The sequence below is a fragment of the Schistocerca americana genome, chromosome 2 (assembly GCF_021461395.2).
Source record: "Schistocerca americana isolate TAMUIC-IGC-003095 chromosome 2, iqSchAmer2.1, whole genome shotgun sequence".
In the NCBI taxonomy this organism is placed as follows: Eukaryota; Metazoa; Arthropoda; class Insecta; order Orthoptera; family Acrididae; genus Schistocerca; species Schistocerca americana.
Window position 1 is genome coordinate 99,385,227 of NC_060120.1, and position 23,125 is coordinate 99,408,351.

Genomic DNA, 23,125 nt, shown 5'->3' on the forward strand with positions numbered 1-23,125 from the left:
TCCACTTCCACAGCTGCCACCCATTCCATACCAAGAAGTCCCTTTTGTACAGCCTAGCCACCAGTGGTCATCGTATCTGCAGTGACGAGCAGTCCCTCTCAAAATATACCGAGGGTCTCACTGACCGTAATTATCCTCCCTTCCTTGTACAAAAACAAATCTCCTGTGTCTTATCATTCCAGACTCCCACCACCTTCCAAAGTCCCACAGTCCGGCCACAGAGGAGCACTCCCCTCGTTAACTCAGTACCATCCGGGACTGGAGCAACTGAATTACATTCTCCACCAGGGTTACAATTACCTCTCGTCGGGCGATGAAATGAGAAATGTCCTGCCCACTATCCTTCCCACCCCTCCTACGGTGGTATTCCACCATCCACCGAACCTACACAATATACTCATCCATCCTTACACAACCCCTGCTCCCAGTCCCTTACTTCATGGCTCATACCCCTGTAATAGACCTAGATGCAAGACCTGTCCCATACATCCTCCTACCACCACCTACTCCAGTCCCATCACTAACATCACCTATCCCATCAAAGGCGGGGATACCTGTGAAACCAGTCATGTGATTCACAAGCTAAGCTGCAACCACTGTGCTGCATTCTATGTAGGCATGACAACCAGCAAGCTGTCTGTCCACATGAACGGCCACAGACAAACTGTGGCCAAAAAACAAGTGGACCACCTTGTTGCTGAACAAGCTGCCAAACATGATATCCCTCATCTCAATGACTGCTTCACAGCCTGTGTCATATGGATCCTTCCCACCAACAGCTTTTCTGACTTGCACAGGTGGAAACTTTCCCTGCAATACATCCTACATTCCAGTAACCCTCCTGGCCTCAACCTTCATTAGTCACTGTCTTCACCCATCCAGCCCCCTCCATGTTCCCATACCAGCACTACACAGCCGTCATTTCACTGGCACGCCCAGTCTTTTATCTTCATTTTATTTCTCTCCTTTGGGCTGCTTACCCCCGTCACCGCTCCACACCTTCTCTCCTGCCCTCCGTCTAAACTGCAACACTTCATTGCCTGCCACTCCCACCACACTATCCCTCCGCCTCCCTGCCCCAGCCTCCTCCTTACTCTCACCCAGTCGTCACTCCCATCATGCACTGGTGCTGCTGCTCGCAGTGTGGTTTCAGGTCTCTGAGACTGCAGACATGTATACTAGTTGTGTTTGTGTGTGTGTGTTTAAGGAGAATTAATTTTTAAAGAAATATCGAAAAATAAAAATCAAATCTCCATAAGAATAACACAGACAGGAAGTGAATTATTCTGCAACAAAGAGACAAGTAATATAGTAGACGGTAAAAATGCTAAGTCATGACGCTCAGAAGCGAAACCCGCCCACCAGCCCCAATACAGGACAGCCACCACCACATAGTAAACTACCTATTTGCCTATGATAATCACCCTGAGAAGGAGACCTCACTTACCGTGAGGCCATTTAATAGGATGGCCTTCGGCTGTGCGTCTGAGCAGGACTTTGAGGTTTTTAATCTATTGAGGTAATAATAATTATTGCTGATAAAGGCCTTAATGGCCGAAAGCTATAATTGTGTGAATCTTTTTGTTGTGCCTATTGCGACTCAGCATCTCTGCTATTTGGTGAGTAGCAACTTTCCTTCTCTGGTATTGTTACATTCCATCCTGGATTTTCTATTGTTTAACTTTATTAACAGTATTAAAGCATTAACTTTGAGATATTGGTTTTATTTAATGAACCCTGAGCCTTATTCAAAGCAAGCTTAAATTAGCTATTTCAATTATTAATCAAAGTTCCATTACTGTGCGACAGCAATAATTTATGTTTTATTCTTTTAATGATAGTTTGTTATTTATTTAAATATAATTTCAGTCTTTTCAGAGCTATTTATTCACTGATCATATGACTCAAAAATACTTACAAAAACTTTAAAACTAACTATTTTTCATCTAAAATTTAGAAAATTTCCTGGGGCAAAACCCCAGTATAGCCCCCCCCAATATTTTTTTTAAGTAGCACCCCTGAACGTAGCTGAACTAAATAGGACAATGTTGAAAAATTGGATTAGGAAATGAGAGACTAGAGGTATAACCTGCTATCTGAACACCAAAATAACTGATGATGCTAAAGTTGAGAGGGTATAAAATGCACAATGGGTATAGCACGAAAAGAAATTTTGAAAAAGAGGAATTTGTTAACATCTTATTTAAATTTAAGTGTTACAAATCTGTTGTAAAGTTATCTGTTTAGAGTGTAGACATGTGAAAGTGAAATGTGGATGATATGCAGTGGACAAGAAGAACCTAGAAGTTTTTTAAATGTGGTGCTGCAGTAGAATGTTGAAAACTGGATGAGTGTATCGAGTAACTAATGTAGAGCTAATAAACTACAATGGAGGAAGAAGAAATTCATAGCACAACATGATTAAGAGAAAAGATCCAGTGATAGGACATATCCTGAGACATCACAGAACAGTCAATTTGGTAATGAGGGAAGTGTGGGAGATGAAATTGTAGTGGGAGATCTGTTGTTGTTGTGGTCTTCAATCCAGAGACTGGTTTGATGCAGCTCTCCATGCTACTCTATCCTGTGCAAGCTTCTTCATCTCCCATTACCTACTGCAACCTACATACTTTTAAATCTGTTTAGTGTATTCATCTCTTGGCCTCCCTCTACGATTTTTACCCTCCAGTAGTAAATTGCTGATCCCTTGAAGCCTCAGAATATGCCCTACCAACCAATCCCTTCTTCTAAACAAGCTGTGCAACAAATTTCTCTTCTCTCCAATTCTATTCAATACCTCCTCATTAGTTATGTGATCTACCCATCTAATCGTCAGCATTCTTCTGTAGCACCACATTTCGGAAGTTTCTATTCTCTTCTTATCTAAACTATTTATCGTCCATGTTTCACTGCCATACATGGCTACACTTCATACAAATGCTTTCAGGAACAACTTCCTGACACTTAAATCTATACTCGATGTCAACAAATTTCTCTTCTTCCGAAATGCTTTCCTTGCCACTGCCAGTCTACATTTTATATCCTCTCTACTTCGATCATCATCAGTTATTTTGCTCCCAAAATAGCAAAACTCATTTACTACTTTAAGCGTCTCATATCCTAATCTAATTCTCACAGCACCACCCGACTTAATTCGACTACATTCCACTATTCTCGTTTTGCTTTTGTTGATGTTCATCTTATAGCTTCATTTCAAGACACTGTCCATTCCGTTCAGCTGTTCTTCCAGATCTTTTGCTGTCTCTGACAGAATTACAATGTCATCGGCAAACCTCAAAGTCTTTATTTCTTCTCCGTGGATTTTAATTCCACTCCGAATTTTTCTTTGTTTCCTTTACTGCTTGCTCAATATACAGATTGAATAACATTAAGGATACGCTACAACCCTCTCTCACTCCCTTCCCAACTGCTGCTTCCCTTTCATGTCCCTCAACTCTTATAACTGCCATCTGGTTTCTGTACAAATTGTAAATAGCCTTTCGCTCCCTGTATTTTACCCCTGCCACCTTCAGAATTTGAAAGAGAGTATTCCAGTCAACATTGTCAAAAGCTTTCTCTAAATCTACAAATGCCAGAAACGTGGGTTTGCCTTTCCTTAATCTAGCTTCTAAGACAAGTCGTAGGGTCAGTATTGCCTCACGTGTTCCGATATTTCTACGGAATCCAAACTGATCTTCCCCAAGGTCAGCTTCTACCAGTTTTTCCATTCGTCTGTAAAGAATTCACGTTAGTATATTGCAGCCGTGGCTTATTAAACTGATAGTTCGATAATTTTCACATCTGTCAACACGTGCGTTTTTTGGGATTGGAATTATTATATTCTTCTTGAAGTCTGAGGGTATTTCGCCTGTCTCATACATCTTGCTCACTAGATGGTAGAGTTTTGTCAGGACTGGCTCTCCCAACTAATAGGATGTTCTCTACTCCCGGGGCCTTGTTTCGACTCAGGTCTTTCAGTGCTCTGTCAAACTCTTCACGCAGTATCATATCTCCCATTTCATCTTCATCTACACCCTCTTCCATTTGCATAATACTGTCCTCCAGTACATCGCCCTTGTATAGACATTCTATATACTCTTTCCACCTTTCTGCTTTCCCTTCTTTGCTTAGAACTGGGTTTCCATGTGAGCTCTTGATATTCATACAGATGGTTCTCTTTCCTCCAAAGGTCTCTTTAATTTTCCTGCAGGCAGTATCTATCTTACCCCTAGTGAGATAAGCCTCTACATCCTTACATTTGTCCTCTAGCCATGCCTGCTTAGCCATTTTGCACTTCCTATTGATCTCATTTTTGAGACGTTTGTATTCCTTTTTACCTGCTTCATTTACTGCATTTTTATATTTTCTCTTTTCATCAATTAAATTCAATAAGTCTTCTGTTACCCAAGGATTTCTATTAGCCCTCGTCTTTTTACCTACTTGATCGTCTGCTGCCTTCACTATTTCATCTCTCAAAGCTACCCATTCTCTTCTACTGTATTTCTTTCCCCCAATCTTGTCAATCGTTCCCTAATGCTCACCCTGAAGTTCTCTACAACCCCTGGTTCTTTCTGTTTATCCAGGATCCATCTCCTCAAATTCCCACCTTTTTGCAGTTTCTTCAGTTTTAATCTACAGTTCATAACCAATAGATTGTGGTCAGAGTCCACATCCGCCCCTGGAAATGTCTTGCAATTTAAAACCTGGTTACTGAATCTCTCTCTTTCCATTATATAATTTATCTGATACCTTCTAGTATCTCCAGGCTTCTTCCTTGTATACAACCTTCTTTCTTGAACCAAGTGTTAGCTATGATTAAGTTATGCTCTTTGCAAAATTTGCCAGATGGCTTCCTCTTTCATTTCTTCCCCCCAATCCATATTCATCCACTACGTTTCCTTCTCTCCCTTTTCTTACTATCGAATTCCAGTCACCCACGACTATTAAATTTTCGTTTCCCTTCTCTATCTGAATAATTTCTTTTATCTCATCATTCATTTCATCAATCTCTTCATCATCTGCGGAGCTAGTTGCCATATAAACTTGTACTACTGTGGGAGGCGTGGGCTTCGTATCTATATTGGCCACAATAATGCATTCACTATGCTGTTTGTAGTGCCTATTTTCCTATTCATTATTAAACCTACTCCATCATTATCCCTATTTTATTTTGTATTCATAGCCCTGTATTCACCTGACCAGAAGTCTTGTTCCTCCTGCCACCGAACCTCACTAATTCCCACTATATCTAACTTTAACCTATCCACTTCCCTTTTTAAATTTTCTAACCTACCTGCCCGATAAAGGGATCTGACATTCCACGCTCCAATCTGTAGAACGCCTGTTTTCTTTCTCCTGATAACAACCTCCTCCTGAGTAGTCCCCACCTGGAGATCCGAAAGGGGGACTATTTTACGTTCAGAATATTTTACCCAAGAGGACGCCATCATCATTTAACCATACAGTAAAGCTGCATGTCCTCGGGAAAAATTACGACTATAGTTTCCCCTTGCTTTCAGCCGTTCGCAGTACCAGCACAGCAAAGGCTGTTTTGGTTAGTGTTACAAGGCCAGCTTAGTCAATCATCCAGACTGTTGCTCCTGCAACTACTGAAAAGGCTGCTACCCTTCTTCAGGAGCCACACGTTTGTCTGGCCTCTCAACAGGTACCCCTCCGTTGTGGTTGCACCCACGGTAGGGCTATCTGTATTGATGAGGCACACAAGCCTCCCCACCAACGGCAAGGTCCATGTCCATGGTTCATGGGGGTGTGGGGTGTGGGGGGGGGGGGGGGGGAGATCTATGCATCTATGTGGGAGATCTATGCATAGATATAATAAGCAGGTTCAAATGGATGCAGGTTTCAGTATTTCTTCAGAGATGAAGAGGCTTGGAAAGGATAGAACAGAATGGAGAGCTGCATTAAATCAGTCTTTAGACTGAAGGCGGCAGCAGCAGCAACAAAACAACAACACGCACACATAGTGCCAGTTCTGATAAATCTGTTTGATTTGTAACAGGTTATCATGCCTTTCATAATCAGTAAAGTGAGACTTATCCTAGTTTATACAGATGGAAATTGAGCCTTCACATTCAATTCTGCAGCAAAATTACTTGCATCCCTAATATAGGGATAATAATGACATTATCTTGTTCATATTTGCCATGATGTTGGCAGAGAATGTCTGTGACCTCATTAACTTTGACTTGAAGGTTTGTACCAAAGCTCGCACAATTGTTATTACTGGTTATACCGATCCTCAAGATTCCTACTAGAGGGAACTGTATGAGCACTGACTAAAACTCTATGCTATGTTACCATGGCCTGGGAACATACACACATTTTTCTTACAATATAAATTTTTGTGTGAATATAATCCCCATATGGGGACAGAGAAGATGAGCTTAAAATAAACAATCTAATACAACAATCACTGAGCTGTATCTTATGTCCTTACCATGTGGGCTCCTCATTTATTATATAATTCAAACATTTCACTTCTTCAGTTAATTGGAATGTCAGAGTCACACTGCATGTATCATCCCCAAAATTTGACCTATTTTGTACACACACACACACACACACACACACACACACACACACACACACACACACCACAGTCTTACATGATGCCAAGATTGGCTCAGTGATAGCACACAATGTTGTGTCAGAAATTAGTGGAGCTGACACTGTTGTCCTTTTCACCTTAGCAACAACAAGTAGATATCCATACTTTAATGTGTTGTTTCTTTATTTCACATGCAGTTAATGAGTGTCGTGACTACGTAGTATTGTTCATTTCATCCAAGGTGTATTTCACAGTGTCGCACAACCCAATCTTTCAGTGCGGGCTAGTAACTACAAGAAGAAGGCAGCTGCAATGTCAAGATATCTGCTGTACTTTAATGTAAAAATATAAAAATAACTAAAATATTGTAATGTGGTGTAAAGAAAACATTAGTACTAGTCTGTCAATCAAAATGTAATAAGTTGGTGTCAAGGCGCGAGAGAAGGTAATAAATTGCTGTACAGTACAAGTCACTTTAAGAAGAGAGAATGTTGCGAAACAGAGACAACTACATACACGCTACTACTTATGCATCCATAGGAAGGGCCGTTGCGAAGTATACAGTAATTTTTACTATCACATATTGGTGAAAGATCTATCAGAAAAATCTGTTAAGTTCTGATCATACATAAGGTCATTTAATGGGTCCAAACATTCCAGTCAGTCTCTTGTGAATGGCACTGAACTGAGTACAGCAGACAGAATGCAGAAATTTTAAATTCCACGTTTAAAAGTGTATTCATCCAACAGGATACCTCTGCACCAATGTCTGGCCATGGCACATTCTCTCAGATGGGAGGAGGTATCAATACTACCATCTCCAGAACTGAAAATTATTAAGGGCACTTCAAATAAATAAGGCACCAGGCATCAGCCTCTGATGGAATTCTAGTTAAATTTTACATTAATACATTGTGGAATTAGCTCCTTCCCTACCTTGTATTGATAGAAAACCTTTTGCATGACGAGTTTCATGTGACTGGAAAAGTGAGCAGATAATCCTGTTTACAAACTGGTAAAAGATATAACGAATATATAATTAATGACCAATATCCCATTTAAAGGATCCTCAAGTATATTTTAATCTCAAACATTATAATGTTTCTGGAGGAAAACAGCTTCTCTCAACAAATCAGCAAACATTCAGGAAATGTCACTTATGTGGAACACAGCTTGCTTTATTCATACAGATTTTGTAAGCAGCAGATGCAGGTGAACAGGTACATTCCGTCTACCTAGAATTCCTAAAGGCGTGCAATGTTGTATCACCTTGTTGACTACTACCCAATATACAATCGTACGGGGTGCCATCGGAAATATAAGACTGGTTGAAGGAATATTTCACTGGAAAAAAAGCCGTTATGTTATAAGAGACAGAAAACAATTCTCAGAAATGAAAGTAAGTAAAAGAAGGATCTTTTATGTTTTCAGTATACATATCCACTTTTTCAGATAGGATCACAGCTCTATAAGATCATTGATTGAGGAATACATGGACAAAAATCCCATTTGGTGTAATGAATAGCAACTCTCTTTTAATGTGGATAAATTTAGAATAATGCCTATAACAAAGAGAAAGAACCAGATACAAGATCAGGGTTGCCACAAGTTTCCCCAAGTGAAATTCCCTGATTTACAGACAAGTTCCAGCATTTTTCCCTGACAAATTCTGAGATCTCAAGGGTAATAAAGACGTATGTTGACAAAAAATGTAAGGACGTCTGCATTTCTCCCCAGTATGAGCAAAAATCTCAACTACTAACATCAACATCTTTTGTAATGAACTGTTTTTAGATGGAGATGATAAATGATATGTGTGTTTCATTAAGAAGCATTTCCTTGGAGTCACAAGACAGAGTTAAAATGCCTTCACTGATTTCAGAAATAACCTCAGAAGAAAGTAGGTCACTTGAAAGAAGTATACGCCAGGGAAGAGTTGCATAAACCGACACTATAGGTAACTGCCAATAAAATATTGGTTCCACTATGTTTGTTATTATCAGCTATTACCCACAGTTCTATGTCTATTATTTTACAGGTATTGTGTGATTTTTTCTTTCGAGAAATATATGAGTATATAGCGCACAAACTGCCAGCGACTGCCACAATTTTCTTCTTCTTACTGTCCATACTTTCTGAAATATAAACTGCTTTCAAAGTGCCAAAATGTACTACAATAAATAAAATGTCTATTAAATGCCAACTGTACAATATACTTGGGATGAGACAGTCACAATTCCTGAAGTCCATCACCTGTGGTCTCTGACCTGCCGAGGAGTGCCTCAGTGCAGGGTCCGTGGATAAACTACGAAAATCCACCACATTATACCACAGAAACAGACCTGGCCTGCGGGCAGCTCAGTGAAACTTGATCCTAAGGGCATGGCCTGCACGTTAGTGGGAAAGACGGGCTTCAGATCAGCAGGGCCGATCCATTAGAGATACCAGCAGAAATGGCTTTCTGTTTTGGCTCACTGCAGGAATCCACTTGTTTGGCCTGCTATTTATGTGTCACAGACAGCATGTTGATGAAATGAGACCACACCAATCAACCCGTGCAACAGATAACTTGTGCAAATACTCTGAGAATCAATACTAACGAGGATAGGTAGCAACTCACTGTAAAGATGATCACTTAGCCACAGACAGGCATGTAGAATCACACTCTCACAACTAAATTTTCGGCCGTAGCCTATGTCATAAAACGAGAGCACACACACATTCACACAATCACTCAGACACAACTCATGCACACAGGACCGTTGTCTCCGGCTGCTGCGTCAACAATCTCTGAGGATCAGATACAAACAAAGCAGTCCTCATGTCTCCCTACCTCTCCTCCACAGCTACCAAGCTAGTGACAAGAAGGGGTAGCAGCACTGGCTGTAAGCTGAGGGGAGTGGCAGGAAGGGGAAAGCATCAGGAATGAGTAAGTAGGGAAGTGGCGCATGTTATCAACTGCATCCAGCCAGTGACTATGCCTGATATCTCAGTAAACAAACCACTTCATCTACTGTGACAAAAACGAGATTTTCCAGTTCTCCCCCCCCCCCCCTGACATTTGAAATTCCATGATATTCCCTGATTTCCAGAACTTGTGGCAACCCTGAAGATTAATGTATTGAGCATATCACATCATATAAGTATTTAGGGGTAATGCTAAGTAGCGTACGAAATGGGACAATCACTTTAAATCAGTGCTAGGGAAGGTGAATAGAAGACTTACACTTCTTGGAATGGTTCTAGGGAAGCATGGTGCACCTATAAAGAATATCGCATACAAAATGGTAGTGTGAGCAATTGCAGAATATTTTGCCAACATTAGCTATCCCAACAAGTAGGCATCAAACCAATTCAGAGATGTGATACTAGGGTTGTATGAGGTCTATGTAGCCTACATGGAAGCAACGAGAACACAGTTCCCATAAAACCATTTGGATAGACATAGAGAATCTGTGCTTGGTGAAGACTTTGAAACCATTACATTGTCACTATTGTATATCTTATGCAGGGATCGTGAGAATCGAGAGACCAGGGCACACACAGAGATATGCAAATAGTTTTTTCCCCTCGCTTAGTATACAAATGGAGCAGGAAAGAAAAAAAAAAAATTAGTAACACTGGCATGATTTAACATCTGCCATGAATTGTTCTGTAGCTTGTGTTCCTACATAGGTGGATGTAGGGACCCAAAGTTCTTATTTTGTTCAGAAATCTATTTATTTTCAATAACTGAAAGGAACCTGAAGACATCTGAAACTAAGAAAAATATGACGTACATCAAACAACTTAGTTTTTTACACTATTGTGGTCAAGGGAATATATTAAATGCAATTTATAGTAAATATGGTGACAACTGTTTTCATCTGGGCTAATTTTGAAATATTTTTACTTAAAAATTATCCCTTCAGGGAATGTGTGTCTTCTATATCAATTAATATGGACAAACCTGTAAGAAAAGAGAACAAAATAACCTATGGCATACTCTAGACAATTTACTTCAGAGATGAATCATCCCATTTTGTAATTTTCTGCAAATAATGCTGGAATGGTCCATTCAAGCTCAAAAAGCAGTACTGCTTCAACATACATGCATAAATTGAGATTAAATATACCGCTAAATTTTTCAACAAACAAAACTGTTGTCTCATATTTTCCATACAACCTCAACAAAATCATTGCCACTGCTAAAGTGCCACCGAACAATATACTTCCATGATCATTCAGGCCTTAAGAAATAAACCATATTCTTAGTTTGACTACTTCCCCTTATGCTCTAGAAGCATTCGTGTGGATACAACAACACACAAGTTTTACATCCATGTTAATGGCTACTGCTAAAGTCATGCTAAACAATAACTGTCACTTAGTTGCTGAAAAATGCTCCACACTGCAAAACTTAACACTTATGTGTCCTCCTCAACACCATCTCCTTAGGTGGGTAGTTTATCCAAAATACTCTCTATATAACCTCCTTGAAACCTACACCATCATACATATTAGGCAAACAGCAGATACTGAACACTGACACACTGAACACTGACAACACAATATAACCAATAAAAGTTGCAGCTTTCTTACTAAGAGTGTTATATTTGCTTGCAGTTGATTCAGGTATAAGTAGGATACAAACTTTAATGACAGTTGTGGAAAATGCAGAGACTCACAATGGTATCATAGAATAAAATGTACTCTGGCTACCAGCCATATCAAGTGGTTAAAACATCACCCCTTTGTCACTGTCAAATGGTATGACTGTCAGTCAGCAGCTGGTATGCCCTTATACAGATTATACGGGCATACGCTGATTTGGAGTTCAACGCAGCTGCTTCAGCCTCGCAATCAATGCATCCCAAGCCACACTGTTCTATGAAGGATGTTATTGGTTATTCTTTTTGATAGATTCTTTAATTACATAGTTGCAGAAGCCATTAGTGAGAGTCACAGCTGAAGTTTCATCAAATTCGATCCAGAAACCACTTTCCGGAGCATACACCAATTATTCTTTTTGATAGATTCTTTAATTACATAGTTGCAGAAGCCATTAGTGAGAGTCACAGCTGAAGTTTCATCAAATTCGATCCAGAAACCACTTTCCGGAGCATACACCAACCCAGAAGCTGATAATGTGAGCTGCAGAGGTTTCATCAAATTTCATCCAATTACTAGAGCATGGTTCACACTAACAGTTTCAAGACTGTGTAATTAAAGAAATGATCAAAATACACATCAGTGATAACATCTTTATTTGAAATGAAGGCCTGGAGCTCAGCACAGAGTGGAATCCAGTGATCGTGAGGGTGGAGCAGATGCATCGATGGTGACTCAAAGCGTGCATATACAGCAATGATATGAGCACCAGTGACATCACAGAGGACAGAAAGAAAAAAAATTTTAAGAGAGAAAACAAATTTTAAGAGAGGTTAGAACTGAGACAAACCTTCAGTTTGAGAAAGAAATCAAAAAACATAATTCCAGCTTATTACATCAACATAAACAGCCATTGGTTAAGAATTTTCAACTGTCAGCAGATATTTTAACTCCATCCAATTTTAAGTCAGTCAATGTGAAATGTCAGCTATCTTTATTGCATCAAAATATTCGAGGACTGAGAAATAAAATTAATGAATTAACTATCTGCATAGATGAATTAGAGTCTTCAAACCCAGCTGACATAATCTGCCTCTCTGAACATCATGTGACCACTGGTATAGAACTTTTAAGTGTTACAGGGTTTAGGTTAGCATCTCACTATTGTAGATCAGAAATGGAGAAAGGAGGAGTTGCCACATTCATCAGGAACTGTCATAAATTTAAGAACATAGACATTCATAAATTTTGCCTAGAACAGCATATGGAAGCATGTGCAACAGAATTAGATTTTCACAAAAAATCTTTCATAATATTAAGTGTATATCGAGCACCTGCAGGTAACTTTAATCTGTTTGTAAACCACCTTGAAGCTGTACTGGCCCATTTAACAACCAAAAACAAAGAAATAGTGGTTGCTGGTGATTTCAATGTAGATTTCCTTAAAGACTCTCCCAATAAGAACCTATTTGAGTTAGTAACACTATCATTCAACTTAATTCCCACAGTAAAGTTCCCCACTAGGATAACCACTTGCTCACAAACAGCCATTGATAATATCTTTATAGAAAAGTCAAATGAACAAAATTATATTACAAAACCAATAGTCAATGGCCTCTCAGACCATGACATGCAGTTCCTTCTGTTAAATGTTAATACTGAACAGGATATAAAATCTGTTAAATCTGAGCTCAAGAGGGTAATCAGTAAGCCAAAAATTGATTATTTTAGGACACTCCTCAGAGACATTCACTGGACTGATGTTTACAGTGCTCATGGCATGAATGAAAAATATAACATTTTTGCTAATAAAGTGCTTACCTTATTTGAACACTGCTTTCCCCCAAAACTTACCAAGGTTAGAGCAAAGTCTACAAAGAAGCCATGGATTACTCGAGGAATAGGGGTATCTTGTAAAACAAAAAGAAAACTGTATCTGTCAATCCGAAACATTTCCAATGTTGATGCTATAGCACATTATAAGAAATACTGCAAAATATTAAAGACTGTAATACGGATGTCAAAGCAAATATATTACAAGGAAAAGATAGTCATATCAGATAACAAAATAAAGACAATATGGGATATAGTGAAGGAGGAGACCGGTAGAACCAGACATGAAGAGGAACACACAGCATTAAGAGTAAATGATGCATTGGTGACAGATGTGTATAGTGTTGCAGAACTTTTTAACAAACATTTTATAACTGTTACTGAAAAGATGGGGTTGTCAGGTTCGGTAGATGCTGCTATGGTTTACCTTAGACCAGACATTTCAAGTAACTTCCATAATATGAATTTGACCCTCACTACCCCAACAGAAATAATGTCCATCATAAAATCTTTAAAATCAAAAACATCTAGTGGGTATGATGAAATATCAACAAAGTTAATTAAAGAATGTGATTCTGAGCTAAGTAACATATTAAGCTATCTGTGTAACCAGTCGTTTATCAGTGGAATATTTCCCGAATGGCTGAAATATGCTGAAGTTAAGCCACTGTTTAAGAAGGGAGATAAAGAAATAGCATCAAATTTCCGTCCAATTTCACTGTTGCCAGCATTCTCAAAAATTTTCGAAAAAGTAATGTACAGTCATCTTTATAACCATCTTATCTCAAATAACATACTGTCAAAGTCACAGTTTGGATTTCTAAAAGGTTCTGATATTGAGAAGGCTATCTACACTTACAGTGAAAATGTACTTAATTCATTAGACAAAAAATTGCAGGCAACTGGTATATTTTGTGATCTGTCAAAGGCATTTGACTGTGTAAATCACAATATCCTTTTAAGTAAACTAGAATATTATAGTGTAACAGGAAATGCTGCAAAATGGTTCAAATCTTATATCTCTGGCAGGAAACAAAGGGTGTTATTAGGAAAGAGACATGTATCAAGCTATCAGGCATCATCCAACTGGGAACTAATTACATGTGGGGTCCCACAAGGTTCCATTTTGGGGCCCTTACTTTTTCTTGTGTATATCAATGACCTTTCATCAGTAACATTACCAGATGCCAAGTTTGTTTTGTTTGCTGATGATACAAACATTGCAATAAATAGCAAATCAAGTGTAGTCTTAGAAAGATCAGCCAATAAAATATTTGTAGACATTAATCACTGGTTCCTAGCCAATTCTTTGTCACTAAACTTTGAAAAAACACACTACATGCAGTTCAGAACTTGTAAGGGGTGTCCCAAGAGTATATGTCTAACATATGATGACAAGAAGATAGAAGAAGCGGACGGTGTTAAATTCTTGGGATTACAGCTTGATAATAAATTCAACTGGGAGGAGCACACCACAGAACTGCTGAAGCGTCTTAACAAATCTCTGTTTGCAATGCGAATTTTGTCAGACATAGGGGATATAAAAATGAAAAAGCTGGCATACTATGCTTACTTTCATTCCATAATGTCATATGGGATTATTTTCTGGGGTAATTCATCAAGCCAAGCTAAAGTTTTCCGGGCACAAAAACGTGCAGTAAGAATTATATGTGGTGTGAACTCAAGAACATCCTGCAGAAGCCTGTTTAGGGAACTAGGGATACTAACTACAGCTTCCCAATATATTTATTCCTTAATGAAATTTGTCATTAAAAATATATCACTTTTTCAAACCAACAGCTCAATTCATGGAATCAATACTAGAAATAAGAATAATCTTCACAAGGATTTAAAGTCACTTAGTCTTGTACAAAAAGGTGTGCATTATTCAGGAACACACATTTTCAATAACTTGCCAGCAGCCATAAAAAGCTTAACAACCAATGAAATTCAGTTTAAGAGAAGCCTAAAGGATTTATTGGTGGCCAACTCCTTCTACTCCATTGATGAATTTCTGAGGAAAACCAACTGATTTGTATATAAGTACAACATAACTTCTGCACAATTTCAGTGCAGTAATGTGTTCACTGAAAATTTGTGTGTGTGTGTGTGTGTGTGTGTGTGTGTGTGTGTGTGTAAGTATAATCTAACTTCTGCACCATTTCAGTGCAGTAATGTGTTCATTGTAAATAAGTATTACAGTAGTTGTATTACATGTTTCTTACCTTATAAATAAATATAAAACTTTTTTATTTTAAATTCAGTGCAATAGTATTTGTAAAATGACTCTTAGTGTTCATTAAAAAATGACGATCATTCCACTTGGGACCTGTGGAATGGTACATTAGCTTATTTGTTTTAGTTTAAATATTTGTCATGTATTGTTGTTTTTCTGACATGTTCCACATCCTGGAGGACCTCCTCACTACGGATCAATTGGAATGAAAGTAAATCTAATCTAATCTAATCTAATCTAGCAGCTTGTGTATATAAGGGCATACCAGTAGTCCACTGGCAGTCACATCATTTGAAAATGCAAAAAAAAAAAAAAAAAAATGCTTGCTTAAAAGATCATTGCATTTTAACCACTTGATAAGACCGTAAGCCAGAAACTTTTTATTTAATGATAGTTCACTGTTAATACATAGAAAAGAGGTCTACAGATTTCTGCAGATGTTACTCACTACTGATCTATTTCTTGACTGTGTGCATATCCCTTCATGTGAAATGTAGACCAACATGAACAACTGAAATGCTGAAAAATACTGCTCCCTTCCCATGCACGATGGATAAAATAATTTTTTTTCCCCCATACTCGCCTCTCACTGCCATACTACACAAACAAAATTTAGTTAGTATTATTTTTTTTTTCTTTGTCAGTGGTTTGTGGATAAATGTCTTTTGATAAAATACAAAGACTAACCCCATCTTGTCAATGTTGAGGTTATTATACAAGATGGCAACCAGAAAGTCTGAACTGGACATGAATTGGTAAGGAAAATCAGCTGAGCTAATCTTTACATGAATTAAAAAATTAATAATGAAGTTTCAAATTGTCGCCTACCAGAAGTATACATGTTAACACTGAAATAGCTTGGTAATTTTCCAATAGTCACGGAAATAAGCATCTAATATCTCAACAATATTAACACTTGGGGGAAATATGGCTACAGAATTCATTTAACTTGGTTTCATGTTCCACAGATCTTTTGCACAATAAAGATGTAAAGTGAGTAATTTTATTTTCACAAACTATTTTGTAACTATGGCCTACATAATGACTATTTAACAGCCCTTATTTAATTTTTTTAAAAAAGAAGTACCTACACAGATGCAAGTTACTAATTCCTACCCAACATCTTTTTCACACTACAATAATAGAAATTCTAGTGAACAGGAGGAGATGTCAAGGAGAAATCTTTTCAGTTTACTTTCACATTTCACTTCGTTGACTGTCAAACACTTTAATTCACTGGGCAAGTGAACAAAAATTTTGGCTTCACCATTGTGCACCCCTTCTTGTGCTAAAGACAATCTCAGTGTGTCATAATGAATGTCATTTTTCCTTCTGGTATTGTGATTATGTGTATTATTGTTCCTTCTGAACTGCAGCGGATTATTTATGGCAAACTTCGTGAGAGAATGTAGGCCTACTGAAGCAGTAGCCAAACGTCTAATTCCTTAAACAGGTGATTGTGAGTGAGTACCAAGTATTACCATTACAGCACATTTTTTGAGGAATGAAGACATTTTACACCAGGACTTTATTCGGTATGACATTATTGGAAAGTATGTAAACATACTTATTTGCCTCTTCTCAAGAACAACTATGATTCTAAATGCTAATTTAGCTGAACTAGGTGATTTTAGGAATTCCAAAAGATAACCGCCATTAAAAAACTGGAACTAATGCATTCAAGTTTTGGGAACCAGGCCAGATTATGCATTTCCAAAATCATTTTATTATAATCACTAGTACGGTCAGTTACATTTGGGGTAGGTCTTATAAGGAATCGATTGACAAAACACATTTACTTATATGTGGCCAGTTTACAACACTGGCCAATGTTGGACATGAACCCTCTCTTAGAATTATAAGAAGCGGAAATACTGATCCAGGAATTCTAGTATAGCTATTTATGGAAAAAAATGTAGAATTAATTCTATCATGTAAATCTAAAACGTAATCTCTTGTACAACTAAACAACAAAAACACACAAAGCATTCATTAGTTTGAAATGTTCTCATGCATTCAGCCGGGTGAAGCCAGAGAACATTCCAAAATAATCATACGCTGGGAAAGCCTAAAATGACATTTTAATTGCCGAGTAGGGCAGAAATCGCGTCACTGCTACAAGTTTAAGATCATACTTCACTTTGTCACAAACGCCACTTCCACATTCCAAGAGAAATATTCTGTTACGGCAGTGATCAAAGAATGAGCAGCGGAAAGTTGAGGAGCTACTAATATCGTTAATCACTTACGATAAAAATTCCATCACATTAAAATCAAGAAGAAATATTATGTGCAAGTCGTGACGAAGATGACGTTTAAAATTATGTTACATTAACCTGCATGATTTTCGTCGAACACTTCAGGCGTCCCAAGTTATGAAACAGCGTTCACATAATTCTGATATAACAAGGAATAATCCTTGATAGACAATATTTTGCAATCTCCTGTTTGACATATCTTAACAAGAATTCCCAAGTTTCAAACAGGACGCTTCAAGTAACCAAAGATATTTGTTTACTATTTGGATTTCAAAATATGCCCACACCAAAGATTATAGTATGTCGCATGGCCATATCTCTGCTCACCAGTGATCTCCATAGATATCACTGCTGCTCACCGTTCGAACCACTAGCAACTACGGGCCGACATACACGATCTGAAGCAGCAAATGGATGCTTATAGTTAATATCAGCGCAGACACAGCGTGGCAAGTAAACAGTAGATTTTCACAGATATGTGTGTAAACATGGAGTTAGAGTTCGAGGTTTTAACAAAATTGTTCAAATGTCTGGGAGCAAATCACATCTGCGCACACAAATTGGAGTGCGTGGATAGGAGATAGTCTTAACTCTGGAGAACGAATCGTGTATGGGTCAGCTGTTTGTTCAGTATAGGGAATTCTAAAAGGTTTGATACTCCACAGAGTTTAAGGTAGTATGTTTGATTAAAGATGTATGTTTGATTAAAGATGGCGTCAAGCATAGAAGTGTTGATGAATCACTCAGTGAAAATTAGTTTTGTAGCGTCGGTAAAGTGTGTATTGTGTAGTGAAATAGGATATGTTCCACTTTTCAAAAATGGTATTACACAGAGTGCTTCGGTGTTACAAATTTTCGTAACTTATTTTGTGAATGTGGAGCACTTACGTGTAACGCCCGTCAATCTGCAGTAGAAATGTACGCCGCTGAAATGAATGGAAATATGTTGACGTCTCTTCAACGTGATGTGGACACATGGGAACAGTATTTACATGTACTTAAAAAAGCCATGAAAATTGCCACAAGTATTTCAAACACGTTCATTAACAAAATCGGTCATGAGTTCGAAAAGCCAAAGAAGGTCGTGCATCCTAAACAATGTGGAAAACATTAGTGCCTGCGGAGACATATAATCGATTCAGTGTTCTGGACAACGAAATACGTACAGAAATAAGTGTAAACAATATAAACAAACATGTGCAGAAAGACTAAACAACAAGCCTAAAATCGCAAAGTGCCAAACTTAAAGTTAATATACATTCAGACAGTCATGGAAGTGGCCCAGCGGAAATTTTACATACAGATCACGGAATAAATGTTACTTCTTCTATACAGCCAGGTGCACCAACGGATGAGCTAACAAAAAACATAAAGGATGCAAAAGCGTCTAATTCTAATCGATGTACTGTAATAATTGGGGGTGCCAATGACGTATATAAAAATGAATTAATTAAAGCTACAAATAACTTGAAAGAAACCCTGAGTTGCTACAAGAATACATCAGTAGTTGTAGTTGGAATTCCACACAGACATGACCTGATAGAAAGTTCTTGTGTGGATGTAGAAATTGCAAAGGCAGACAGCCTGTTCAAAAAAATATGTAAAGCATTCCTCATCGCACATTTCTTATCTGTTCATTTCTTGCAGCGAGAAGACGTTACTAAACATGGTTTGCATTTGCATGCAATTGGAATGTCACTCCTTGGACATAAGATTGTACAATTGCTAGACAAAAAAGAATAAAGAGACCATTGCTACAGTGGGCAATCCAACATCAGCAGTACCTAGTCCAGTAACAGTACAAACACCAAAAACTCAACCAACAATACAACCAGCTTCATCGACAGCACCACCAACTGTGTCAGCAATGAGTAATCCACGAACAAGAACAACAGTCTTAACATCAACAGCAGAATCAGTAACCACTTCATCAGAAACAACAACAACAGCAGCAGCAATAATTTCTGGGCTACCAATTAGTCCAGTAACTGCAGATGCCCAACAAACAACACTATCAGCTTCATCTGCAGCATCAGTAATGAGTACTCCAGGAACTACTTCAACAGTCTTAGCAACAACACCAGAAGCCCTACCAACATCACAACCAGCTTCTGTAACCACTTCATCAGAACCAACAGCAGCAATAATTTCTGGGCTACCAATTAGAAGAAGTGTGACGCAGACAAATCACCTCAAGGATTTTTTAGTGTCAAAGAGCCACAAGAAATCAGTGTTAAGATAAGTAATAATTTAATTAACTGTGTGCCTAATAATCAGTTTTCAGTCATATATCAGAATGTACAAGGTTTATGTAATAAGTTGGGTGAACTTGAAGATTTGTTAAGTGACAGTTTTAACCAAGTATCTGTTGTACTCATATGTGTCAACAAACACTGATTACAAAACTCTCAAATATGTACAGCAGCCCTTCCCAAATTTAAAATCATAAGCAGTTTTTGCAGAAAAAGTACAGATGTGGAGGTGTTTGTATTTATGTTAGAGACAATCTTAATACTAAAGAAGTAAAGTTAAACAAAGTAAAGAGTATAGAAAATGAATTTGAATACTGTGTCTGTGAACTAACTGACTGTGGTTTGGTAATTGTCTATATATATATATATATATATATATATATATATATATATATATATATATATATATATATATATATAGGTCACCTCCTGGGATATATTCCTTTATTTTTAAAAAATCTTGAGGATCTAATGAATGAATTGAGACTTAGGTCAAAATCAACAGTTGTATTGGGTGACTTCAACGTCAATTTTAGAAGTAATAGTAATGCACACAAGGATCAATTGCTGTTGATTTCTCGAACTGGGGAACAATCAAGAATGGGGTGCCACAAGGTTCGGTCTTGGGTCCTCTGTTGTTCTTAATGTACATTAATGATATGCCATTCTTTATTCGTGAAGATGCAAACCTGGTACTTTTTGCCGATGATACAAGTATAGCTATCACACCCAACAGACAAGAATTAACTGATGAAATTGTAACCAATGTTTTTCAGAAAATCATTAAGTGGTTCTCTGCAAATGGTCTCTCATTAAACTTTGACAAAATACAGTATATACAGTTCCACACATTAAATGGATGACACCATTAATAAATATAGACTTCGATCAGAAATCGATAGCTAAGGTAGAATATTCAAAATTTCTAGGTACATGCATTGATGAGGGGTTGAACAGTAAAAAACATACTGAGGGTCTGCTGAAACGTTTTGAGTTCAGCAACTTATGCTATTAGGGTCGTTGCAAATTTTGGCGATATACATCTCAGTAAATTAGCTTACCATGCCTATTTTCATTCTCTGCTTTCGTATCTCATCATATTCTGAGGTAACTCATCACTGAGTAAAAGAGAGTTCATTGCACAAAAGCGTGTAATCAGAATAATTGCTGGAGCACATCCAAGATCATCCTGCAGACACTTATATAAAGAGCTAGAGATCTTCACTGTAGCCTCACAATACATATATTCACTTATGAAATTTGTTGTTAACAATCCAAACGAATTCAAAAGTAATAGCAGTGTACATGGCTACAACACTATGAGAAAGGATGATCTTCACTACTCAAGGTTAAATCTACCTTTGGCTCAGAAGGGGGTAAATTATGCTGCCACAAAAGTCTTTGGTCACTTACCTAATAGCATCAAAAGTCTGACTGATAGCCATATAGCATTTAAAAGGAAATTAAAAGAATTTCTTAATGGCAACTCCTTCTACTCATTAGATGCATTTTTGGATATAGTGAGTGGGTATTTTCCCCAACCCCCACAAAAAAAACTAAGTGTCATGTAATATTTTGTGTAATGTAATATCTTGTATGAACACCTTTTATTAACCTGACACGTTCCACGTCATTACAAAGTGACGTATTCATGATCTATGGAACAAGTACTAATCTAATCTAATCTAAATCTCCTCACCTCACATAATTTAGAAGCTACAGTAACTGATATCACCAGGTATGGAGATGGGTGTGAGACAGCAATTGATCAGGTGTTTATTAACAAAGAGACCTGTAGTTATCAGGTTGAAGTAACAGATACTGGTTTCTCTGACCACATGGCAATCAAGCTCTCATTAAAAGATATGCTTAGGAAAAAACATGGTAGTGGAAACTATATAGAAACAAGATATATTAATGAGAGTAGTCTTTGGAATTTTAATAGCATGTTGCATAGTGTTGAATGGGACAGAGACCTAAACAAGCTGTAGACTCTAAATATGAGTCATTTTTCTCTGATTATAAGTACTGTTTTGACGTCGCTTTCCCCCTCAAAAAAGTAAAAATCTCTCTCAAATCTAATTCATGGTTAACTGCAGGAATTAAGAAATCTGCAGGTACTCTCAGATATCTGGGTTGGCATTCAAAGCGTAATGCAGCTTTAAAACGGTATCTTGGATGCTACAGAAAAGTCTACAGAAAATTTATTCATGCAGCAAGAAAACTGAACAATGACTTAATTGTCAGAAAAGGCAGCAATAAAACCAAATCAGTTTGGAAGGTCATAAACCATAACATTGGTAAATCCAAAGTGACAAACGATAATCTTATCATAAAAAAGAGAAGAAAAGTTGTTGAACACCCTCGATGTGTTGCCAATATGTTCAATGACTACTACATTAACAGCGCTCAAAATTTTATCAAGAACCTGGAGAACTCTAAAGGTAGTAAGTCAAAAGTTCCAGCAAACGAAAAGACAATGTTTTTGCACCCAGTTGCGCATTCAGAAGTAAGAAATGCAATTAATAAGGTCAAAAATAAAATGTCCTGTGGATGTGATGGTATTCCTGACAAGGTCATAAAATATAGTGCAAACAAAATAATAATTGAACTAGTTGGTATTATTAATACATCATTTAAACTGGTGAATTCCCTTCTGCACTTAAAAAATCAATAGTAAAGCCACTTTATAAAAGAAGACTGTCCATATACCATACAAAATTATAGACAATTGTCACAACTTTCAGGCTTTGCTAAAGTAATTGAGAGGATTATGAATGAGAGACTGTTGAGTTTCCTAAACAAATGCAAAATTCTAACCAATGCACAGATTGGATTCAGGAAAAACAGGTCTACAGAAACAGCTGTATATCACTTCTTGGAACAGGTTTTAACTGCAATGGATAATGAGGACTTAAACTGTGGAATATTTCTAGATCTATCCAAGGCATTTGACCTCATCAGCCATGATATTTTGCTGGAGAAACTCTATTGCTATGGAGTACATGGAAAAGCATACGGCTGGTTTCAATCGTATCTGTGTAACAGATATCAAAGTGTTGAAATAATACATAATGGCACAAGTCAACTGTAGTGTACTCCAGGGTTCTGTTCTAGGCCCTCTGCTCTTTTTAGTTTTTATTAATGTTTTTTCCTAACCACCTAACATGAGCAGAACCAGTACTTTTTGCAGATGATACGAGCCTTTTCATTAAGGCACTTAGTAAAGCTGACCTACAAGAAAATATAGCTTTAACGATGAATGAGGCAGCTGGATGGTTCAAGGACAATTACTTCATTATAAATGACAAAAAAACCACTTGGATGAACTTTAGGCACATAAGGAACAAAGTAAAAAATAACATAAGGGTAGGGACTGGGAAATGTC

General features: G+C 37.6%; 1 protein-coding gene across 1 annotated transcript in view; it reads right to left on the minus strand.

The window, feature by feature from the left end:
* Positions 1 to 17,734, minus strand: part of LOC124595651 — a 104,806-nt gene extending 87,072 nt beyond the window's left edge. The window contains exon 1 of the mRNA XM_047134492.1: positions 17,564 to 17,734. Within this exon, the coding sequence (XP_046990448.1) occupies positions 17,564 to 17,569 (6 nt within the window). The 5' untranslated portion in view covers positions 17,570 to 17,734. The remainder of the gene's footprint in view (positions 1 to 17,563) is intronic.
* Between the last annotated feature and the right edge of the window lie 5,391 nt (positions 17,735 to 23,125).